Raw genomic sequence first — 10352 nt, 5'->3', positions numbered from 1 at the left:
ATCTTTTCTTTCTCTGAGACGGGGACGGTTAGCTTCTCATTTTTTCTAGTTTCTTACAACTGACTGAGGACTTCGGCGAATAAGAAAGTTTATCCTTTACTACTCGTTCATACCCGAGATCTATTTTTAACTAGGTACAGTATGCCCAGAGAAAACGGAAGTAGGTTTTTGAGCCACACTTCATTGGACATGCTTGAGGGTGATAAGATATATCGTTCTTTTTGGACCTACCTTGGAGGTCCTATAAATTAACCGATGTCCGTCCGTCTGTCCGTCCGTTCGTCCGTCTGTTACCAGCTTTTCTCAGGATTGGCTCATTAGTTTTTCCTAATTTTTGGCACAATGATGCAAAATGGCAATGCCCGAAATGTGACGGAGCCCGATTTTCGTAAAAAAAATTTTTCCGGCCGAAAATGCCGGAAATATGCCGGAAAAACTGGTTTTTTGGCATTTTCTCGAGATTTTATCATTAGTTTTTTCTGATTTTTTGCTCAAAGGTGCGCATTAACAATGCCCAAAACATGGTCGAGTCCGATTTTCGAGAAAAATTTTTTTCCGGCTTAAAATGCCGGAAATATGCCGGAAATCGCCGTTTTTCTGGATTGTCATTGGACTTTTTCCCTATAATTGGTTGTTTTTTCATTCAAAAACATTATAAATAGCAATGCCCACCATCAAACATGTTTTAATTTTCAATAAAATTGATTTTTGAAGCCGGAACTATTTAAAAATCGCCGGAACAACCTATTTTCGCCGGAAAGACAGTATTTCTTGAATTTCTCAAGCTGTACTTTATATTTTTTTACTAAATTTTGCACACTGATGCAAAATGACAATACCTAAAATGTGACGGAGCCCGATTTTCGAAAAACATTTTTTCCGGCCGAAAATGCCGGAAATATGCCGGAAAAACCGGTTTTTTGGCATTTTCTCGAGATTTCATCATTAGTTTTTTCTGATTTTTTGCACAAAGATGCGTAATAGCAATGCCCAAAAAATGGCCGTTCGATTTTTGAGAAAAATTCTTTTCTGGCCGAAAATGCCGGAAATATACTGGAAATCGCCGTTTTTGCAGATTTTCATTGGACTTTATCCTGATATTTCTTTGTTTTTCATGCAAAATCATTATTGATAACAATGCCAACCATCAAGTATGGTTCAATTGTGAATAAAACTGATTTTTGATGCCGGGACTTTCTAAAAATCGCCAGAACAGCCGAATATCGCCGGAAAAATGGTTTTTCTTGAATTTCTCGAGCTGTACTTTATATTTTTTCATGAAATTTTGCACACTGATGTAAAATGGCAATACCTAAAATGTGACGGAGCCTGATTTTGGAAAAAAAATATTTCGGCCAAAAATGCCGATAATATGCCGTCAAAACCGGTTTGTTGCCATTTTTGAAATCGCCGTTTTTGCAGATTTGAATTGGGCTTTTCCATATATTTCTTTGTTTTTTCACTTAAAAAATTATTGATAACAATGCAACCATCAAGCATGATTCAATCGTCAATAAAACTTTTGCAATTTTGCAACCGTAACTTTCTATTTCTTGCAATTTTGCAACCGTAACTTTCTATTTCTTTTTTCCCAAACCCCTCCCTCCCCCCCCATCAACAATCAATGATGAAATTTAATGCATTTTCGCTAACCGCTATATTTTCTTAATGATTGTTTTTCTCCTTATTGCTATCTAAGTTTCATCATCAGGTAGGTCCATTCAGCATGTTGCTTGTTCTACTTCATTTTCTAATTTCGCGCACGCTTTGTATCTTCTCAAAATAGTGTTTCGCTTTTTTATTACTTTTTCTTTTCTAACTGTTTCTCACAGTGGGATTTGGCTGACCTGCAATTTAGAAAAGAAATAATAGGGTTTTCTTAATGTCTGAAATCGTCTACAAATCAACGGGTGAGTTGGCTCAGTGTCTCGTGCCAAGAGAGAGTTGCCTTGACCTTTAACAATAAAAGTTTATGTTATATGTTATAAGGAGATTAAGCAGCTTTTTTACTCGCATGATTAATAAAAATGTATAGAAATAAGGTTATTCAAACCCATGATGATTTTGTCTTTCGAAGAAATATTTCCCCTTTATCAGGAAAACCCTTGCTAGGTCCCCTGTGTACTCGCACTAGTTGCATGCGAAAAAAAGACTGGGTCGGTTTTAGGGTGATAAAAAATGCCCGCGCGGCAATTGACGGCTACAGTCGAAAAGGTGTATTAAATTCCCAACGATTTTAACCAAGTGAAGATCATTATATGACTGAAATTATAGTTAGTTTACTGTAATCGGATAAATTTTTGCGGGTATTGAATTTCGCGGTTGAACTTTTAAGATTTTGCGTATGGCATTATTGGGAGACGATATTTCTTTGTGTCTTTTTACTGCCAAATTATACATACTGGTTGTTGAAATTCACATCATACTTCTTTGGTGTCAGTTAACATTTTAAAAGTATTTATTTGACAGTTTTGAGTTTTCTTTAAAAAAATCGAAATTTCCATTAGGACTTAACCCAAATCCGCGAAATTTAATCCCCGCGAAAATTACTCCCATTAAAGTACATTGTTAAAAATTATTAGACTTTCTACCCTACTTGAGAAATTCTGTTTTCTCCCTTGAATCGCGCCGTATCTCGGGACAGCGTTGGAATTGAATCGTTTGTACAGAACATTCGCCAAGGATGCCTGGTGATAACGAATAATGAAATTCTACTATTCATTCGTGTAGCTGCAGTTCAATATATTAGTAATCATTATGATAATGTCTCTAACGTTTTTCATTTTATTCAGATCAATTGTTAGAGACATCGCAGTGCAGACAGTTGAACTGTTTATTATAAACCTCCAACACACATAATACTAAACCAGAAGTCGAAAGGTAATAGAGGAGACAAATGCCTCATAAATGGCTCTGCATGATACCAAGGTATATATTATTTTCTTTTCCTATTCTAAGATGCCTTACGCCATGATTTATTAGCCTTTTTAAACCCATTGATCGTTTCATATTTTTCTTTCTCGCCTCTGCAATATCTATTTATTGATTTTTATTAAGCACATTATATGTAAATTGGCTGTGTTTATCTCGAGTATTGAAATATATTAAGGTGCTGCAATTTTTCGAATATCAACCTCGGGGCCATTCTCAAATGCCTAATATATAACCTCGAATGGAAGTTTATATGCTTATAAAATAATCCAAATGAACTTGCGAAAACCCATATAATGCGTGTTATAAGAACCTTTCAATTTATTGTGTTTATAAGATCATATGCTTATGTCAGAAACGAGAAGTTTGAGCTTCCTTTCTTTTGCAAAGTCAGATCACATCACCAACTGACAGTCTGTTTCCGCTCTTCTATTCAGTAAGCGGAAAGACCCCAACATCCGCTGTTTTTATTAAGAAGGTACACCATGTTATGATAATACATGAAAGCATTAAAATGCCTTCATTACAAAACAATATGCACGTTATACTCCTTTTCTCACCAACATATTATATATAAGTCATGCTCAGATGTTGAGAGTTCCTGTCCTTTGTATCTACCTCATTCTCTTTGACTTCTGTTTAACAGCGAGCTGTCAGGCTAATTAAATGACATTGCCGTTGCCTCTTCATTTCAACCGATGCTTGTTCAACAAGCTTTCTTGGTGTACTGTATTCCGAAAATATCAAATATTGACCCGTCGTGTTCGAAGCTTAACTAGATTTCTTGACCTTTGGAAGCCTTTGGTAGAGCTATTTCCTGGGTAGGAGAAACTTTAAAGCAACATAGGTCAATGAAATTGATCATAATCGTCCGATCCTATAAGCAGTTCTTGAAGGACCAAATATTCTTATAACTTATGTGTCTTTAAAAATCATATATACTCGCTAGGAATAATAAAATATACTTCCATCAATGATTAATAAAAGGATTTAGAAGTTCGTTTCCTTATATTAAAAAAATTAAGATGATGTGCGTGACGTCAGAATTTAGTTCATTCAATGTTCAAGCTATAAACGATATCTAATTAATGAGAAAGAAATACTTTTGCTTTTTTTTGTTAAAGAATGAAGGATCTTGCAGTGAATCTCTAACATGGCTTCTTCCTGTTCCTCGAGATCCCGGTTTCTTTCCGTTTCTTTGACTGTTTGAATCATGAGTAAGGATGCAACAACAGAATCCTCTATTTTGATATTATTTCCATAACAATATACATCGTTGTTGAACAAAGCTTTTTTTAGAAACTATAACGACCAAAATTGCTTGCGAGCCGAATTTTTTACTACCTATCACTACGTGTTTTCGAAAAAGAAATTCGTCAAATTACTTATAGTTCGAGTCATTAAAATAATGGTAATTTTAATTCCTTGTTTTTGCCTATCATTCTTCTTTGTCTGGTGTCTTGCAATCACCATTACCTCAAAAAATAACAACCTGCAACTCCATGGTCACCTTTACACGTTTTTTTATGAGAATGGTGTAAATCCATTTCATCATATTCTTAACTTTTTTGGGGAAATCATCTTAAAATATTCTTACATCATTTTTAAGTTAGGATCCTAATTCAGAGTAGATATTTAACATTTAGTACATATGTCTCAAGCATAAGATGAGCCTTACTTGGGGGTAATTGGCAATCTATAATTGAAAATGCTCTAAAAAATGGCATTCTTAGCTTGAGTAGCAAAATTCTATGATAGTGACATTCTTAGCATTACTCTTAATTTTTTGGCCATTTTAATCATGGATATTCTTATAAAGTGTATTCTTATAAAAAAACTGTGTATCCCAATCTATCGGGCATCGATCGATCGATCAACCAGTCATTCATTCAGTTGAGATTCATTCATTTATTCGTAGAAATTATGCACTCGTTCATTAAGATATTAATGTATGACATCCAAATTAAAAAGAAGTATAAAAAAACTCATTACATCGGCGGCAGGTGTACCACAAAAGATGATATACCTTTAAACCAAGTATGCTTTAAAACATGTTAATTCAGTAATAACTACCCTGTCCTATCCTTTGATCTATTGAGAAATTAGCAAGTTGGACATACTAATAACCCTAACATTTTCATAATTAGATTCTTTGTGGTTACAAAAACTTCAAAACATTACCATTTCCGCTTGACTTGTGGGTTTTCGTGCATTTTTCTTTTATCGAGAAAAAAACGTTCTGCTCCCCCTCACCTCTGTTTTTTTAGATCGTTTCTGGGTGTGGGTGTTATACTCCATCTTTTAACCACTTTTGTGTCCTTGGTCTTGATTTTTACTTAAATGCGTGTTATTTTTTAAATCATATTAAAATCCAAAAACAGGCACAGAGATGCTTACATCGAGAGATTCAAATTGACAAGGCTGGAAAATATTTGAAAGCAAAATTTTAGAGGAATTCCGAAAATCCGTAAAATTCCAGCCAAGATATAGGCTCAGGTAATGCTGAGTCTCTATATGTTTATAAAAAACATGTGTTGGCTTAAGTTCGTAAAAAGCCAGAAATCGTGATAAATAAGTTCATCTTTACCTATCTATCTACGCATTAGGAACCTGGGGCCAAAGGCTGCTTGGTGCTTATCATATGCTTAAGGAACAATCGAAATACCCTGCTCAGCATGCAGGCTGTATCCAATATCTTTACCCAAAAAAGAAAGACAAAGTATATTGCATTCATGTGTATGTTTCAAAAAGTTCTCTTTTTCATTTTAATAAAGTATTTTCTAAGCGCACTTTTCATACTTCTCGCAACATATTTACAAAATTATGATCAGTAGTATACAAAAGCAAATGGGATTTCACAGAAACACTAAAAGTTTCAAAAATAATATTGTTATAATGCATACTTTTCAAGCTAAAATTCAAAGAGGATCCCGGAAGAAATCTCTCGCAAATCTATTTCAGGCTCATTTTAAAGACGCCTGGACGCGCCAAGACTTTCCTTATCAGTTTCGGGACATTATGTCTCTAGATCTTACAGATCTCTCTAATTAAGCGAAAAGCTATAGTTAGTACTTTGTTAATAAAGATACTTATAAGAAACATTGTCAGAGTTAACTACCGGAATAAGAAAAGCTATTTTTAGAGTCATCTTTAAAACTTTCAATACTAAAGTTTTGAAAGACGATTTCATCCTAACTACAAAAGAATTTGAAAGTTAACGATTTCCTCGGATCTTTTATCAATCGAATCCTATTACTGTTCCTCTATGCAGTTTCCTTTTGAAAGAAAAATCTTCTGTCGTACTCTTCAAGATAATGCTTTTAGCTAGCTTTTTTGTTATGCCAAACCTTTTCTACTTAAAACTTTGTGATAGAATTTTATACTAACAAATAATAAATAAATTAATTATTATATGGACAATATCTTATTAAGATTTTATGTAAAAATTTATAGCCCTTTTCCATCTGTTTCGTGAGGCGCTTGTTTCGGGCTATGACTTTTAGTCATTGCTGAATCAGCACTATTTTGTTTCGTCAGTTTCTTTTTTTCGTTTTTCTGATCTTTCTTTGATTGCTTCACTTTTTTCCTTCTATCATGTATACATAAACACGACTTCAAGGGTGGGTAACATAATAAGAAAGGTAGAAAACAAACCATCAGACTAATAACCGCCCACCGCCCGCAACATTTGACGCCCGGTTCTTCACAAGAACAAGGGTGGTCCACTAGACTGTCTGTGTCATCTTCGTCCTCAGCGTGGTAAACTGCGGAACGCAAACAAACAAAACATGTACAAATCTCAATAGCATTCTCCACGTTGTGTCGTAATTTACTACGTTTTTGCTTACGTTTTAGTTTCTTTTTCTCAGAACTATTTAAAAGTTTTTGGTCGGGATGATTGGATGTATATTCGTCACCATCATCATGATATAAGTAATTAGAATCGGTTGAAGTGTTCGATGTCAGTGTTTGTGCGTATCGTTTCAAATCCTCATGCTCCATTTGTCCTCTTATGGGACGCCACGTGCTCGGTAGTGATTTTGAACGAATAGAGTCTGTATCGGAGTCTTTGCAATCTTCTGTTAAAGACGTGTAACCTTCGTCGCGAGTTTTCCCCGACATCATAGTGACACGGTTCAAAGGACTGTTTCTAAGGTCAGCGCTTGAACATCTTTCAACCTTTGGAGAGCAGTTATATGTTTGAGATGCAGGCTGACTTAGAGGTCTCTGCGTTTGTTCTTTATGACGTGTGTTGTCGTTAAAGTGTGAACGTTCGATTGTGTTATTATTCTGGACTTTTTTACCTTTCGGACTTTTGTCCGAATTAACGATTTCACGTTTTGAAGTTCTTGGACTATGCATTTCTTTCCATCTTTGTATACGTTGTCGATCTACGTTTGCTGGGTAAACAGGATCCTGTACGTTAACAACGATAACACGTGACTCGTTACTGGATGTCCTTGCTAATTTTTCGAGAGCGTTCAATGATTCATTGCTAGCTTTAGTAGCAGGTGTCGATCCATTCCGATACACAGTCCCGTTTTCAACTGTTAATAAATTTCTCCGGTTATGTCCGCCGCATGAGGAGCCGCTGGAGTTGTCACGTGATCCACTACTAGAACTTTCCGATCGTATTTGTCGAATGATTGTTGGTTTTTCACCGGGTTCACCGGCTTTGACCCACATCAGTTCATCAGAATCATAATCATCATCCACCATCTGTAAATGTTGTGTCATCTCGAGCCGAAATTTTTATTCCCGCCTAAAAGTCATAGAATTGCTTTCAAGTGTATACGGCTGGTGTAATTTTCCAGTTTTCCGAACGATAAAGATTATCAACTAATATTTTCACTCTTTAGTCAACAAGTTGTACTTCAGATATGACAATATTGGAGAATATTTGCAATTTATTTTTTTTCTTTCTTGAGTCGTTCGTGTTAATAGCAGGTATTTTGTTCACTTGTCCAATGTGATAATTGAAACGTATATAATGTGAATCTCAACCAGCCTGTCTATAGATTAATTCGATCCCAAGGCAATTCCTTCTAATATCGATAATTGTACATCACAATAACACATGGCCATGTAATAATATGATTGCACTTATTATCACTTTTTGTCGTATTATGATCAGCTCCAATATATTTTTTTCTTCCTTCCAAATCTTTGTTTTTTATTCTCGTGTATTTCTGTTTTTTAGTCCTGTTGAGATAAAGGAAATAGAGGGTAGATTGAATAAATTTGATAAAGTAACAAAATTCCGTGAACACAAGAGAGAAAAAAATGTTGAGAAATTCTTTCTTTAGAAATATTTTTCGAACCTTGTAACCTTTTCACGGGTTGTTAATTTAAACGGAGACTGAATCTGATTTTATGAAGGGGTTATAACCAGAAATCAAGTACTTCTCCAAAAGCCATCGAAAAATAACAAATATTTCTATAACCGTCTCTAAATTCTGTAGTTAGCACAATATTCAGTTCATTGTTTATCCCAATCAAATAATATTTAGCAAGATCTTAGGGATGGACCCTTTCGCACTCTTAAAAAAGCTACACAATTCTCCTCCCAGTACACTTAAAAAAAAGTTTGATTCAAAGTTTCATCTCTTCCAACCTTTATTATGACAGTATACTATTTTTTTCTCTTTTTTTTCCTCCTCATATTGAAAAAAGTAGTGTTAAAGAGGATGTCCTGAGAAATTACTATATCTCATCCACAACGTCACACTAAAACTAAAAAAAAGTTGGTTAAAAGAAACAAAAATTTTGGAGAAACGTATTTTTAAAAGAAACCCTAACTTGTCATCATCCACTCCACTTATAAGTCGATTTTATGAGCATTTTACCTTTCTCCTTCTTACTTAAACCCCATCGTAATGTCTCACACATAAGAGCACTATCTCTAATACAAGAATAGTGTATTATGTCAAAGTCGTTCCAATCGATTCATCAAAACGTATTCTAAATGCATCTCTACTTCCGCTCTTCCATTATTAAAACTTAATTTAATGCGTTTTACATCCATCAATTCTTTTTTCCTAAGTAGATCCTGATCCTATACGAGCTTGCTTTGTTGATAAAAAAAGAACAAAAAAACTTTTTTTTAATAGAAAATTTCGTACGCTGCAGTGCACCCCCTTTTTTGTTGTAAATGTTCAATTATTTTCCATTTTTCAGAAGGTATAATGACATATTGCATAGTCATTATATCTATCTTTAGAAATTAATGCCCAATTTCTGTAGGAGATTCTAGAAAGGTCATTTGGTTGATAAACGCTTGATTTGTTAGGATATTCTTCATGGCCATTTGATCATTAAAATCTCTATAGAAATTTACTAATACCTCACAATGACCTATAAAAGAGTCTCTGCAACCTATAAATCTGTATGATTTTAAAGAAAACTTATAAATCTATATGATTTTAAAGAACAACGAGACAAGCCTCTTAATATTTTCTTGGTTATTTAAACTTAAGTTATGATACTCCTTCGCCAGGTTTTTTAAAGAAAAACTGGAATTTTAGCCTGATATTCTTTAAACATTGTTCTTTATAAGTCAATCAATAAATACTATTTATGAACTCTGTTGATGCAAGTCAAGAAACCTCAGACCAATTGTACAAAACAGTTTTCTTTCTCTAATTATTTGGATCATTTCCAACCAACCGAAAAATACAAAATAATATCAAAGCAGCAAAACAAACCACATCTACTTTCTCTCATACCAGAAAAAGAAACTGTCATAATTATGGGTTCGGTACTACATCTAATTAACAAGTCGTAAAAAATGTCCTTTACTTTAATAACGATAATGAGGGTACTTCTACTAATGAATCAAGAGAAAAAGTAAAAATTTTACATAATGAGCTGCTTGCAGCAGGGCCAACTAAAACAACATAACTGAGAAAAAAACTCATTCATTAAGGCCGAAACACCTTACATTAACTGTTTCAGTGGAATCTTGAGTAGTTTTGGCAAATTTTGCAAGCAGTTATATTTTCTCTTTTGCATCCCTTCTCTGCTATGGAATTCATTGTTTTGACCTAATGAGAACATCAATCCAATGCCTTGAAATAAGTCTTACTATGCACAGTACCACGAAAAGATTTGTTCCTAGTAAAACTAAACGTAAACTTAGTAGGATTGAATGGCCTTATAACCCGTTGCACTGACCCGCTCATAGAAACAAGCATGATCTTCTCTAACCCTAGTAAACCGGAGCCGATCCTCTTGTCGCAGGAGGTTTATTCCATTCACTTTTTATCCCAGTACTATCTCGATAACCTATGTAAACCTTCCAATCTTGATAAATTAACTTTCTCATCTTTACTGTACTTACTATACATATCATAATATGCGCAACTAAAGAAAAAACGCCCCATACTGTTTTTACGACCCGACTGTGCAAATCTAATTTTGTA

At 34.4% G+C, this 10352-nt stretch overlaps 2 protein-coding genes across 2 annotated transcripts in view; one reads left to right on the top strand and one right to left on the bottom strand.

Annotated features, from left to right (window-relative positions):
• Window positions 1-10352, top strand: part of LOC136814452 (uncharacterized) — a 792139-nt gene that overhangs the window by 386989 nt on the left and 394798 nt on the right. The gene's annotated exons all lie outside the window — the stretch shown is intronic.
• LOC136814409 (uncharacterized) lies at window positions 5661-8153 on the bottom strand. The gene has a single exon (XM_067070950.1). The coding sequence runs from the start codon at window positions 7666-7668 to the stop codon at window positions 6379-6381; it is 1290 nt and encodes a 429-aa protein (XP_066927051.1). The 5' UTR covers window positions 7669-8153; the 3' UTR covers window positions 5661-6378.

This window comes from Clytia hemisphaerica, unplaced genomic scaffold (assembly GCF_902728285.1).
Source record: "Clytia hemisphaerica strain Z4C2 unplaced genomic scaffold, Clytia hemisphaerica genome assembly, whole genome shotgun sequence".
Taxonomy (NCBI): Eukaryota; Metazoa; Cnidaria; class Hydrozoa; order Leptothecata; family Clytiidae; genus Clytia; species Clytia hemisphaerica.
This window is presented reverse-complemented; position numbering and strand designations above follow the sequence as displayed.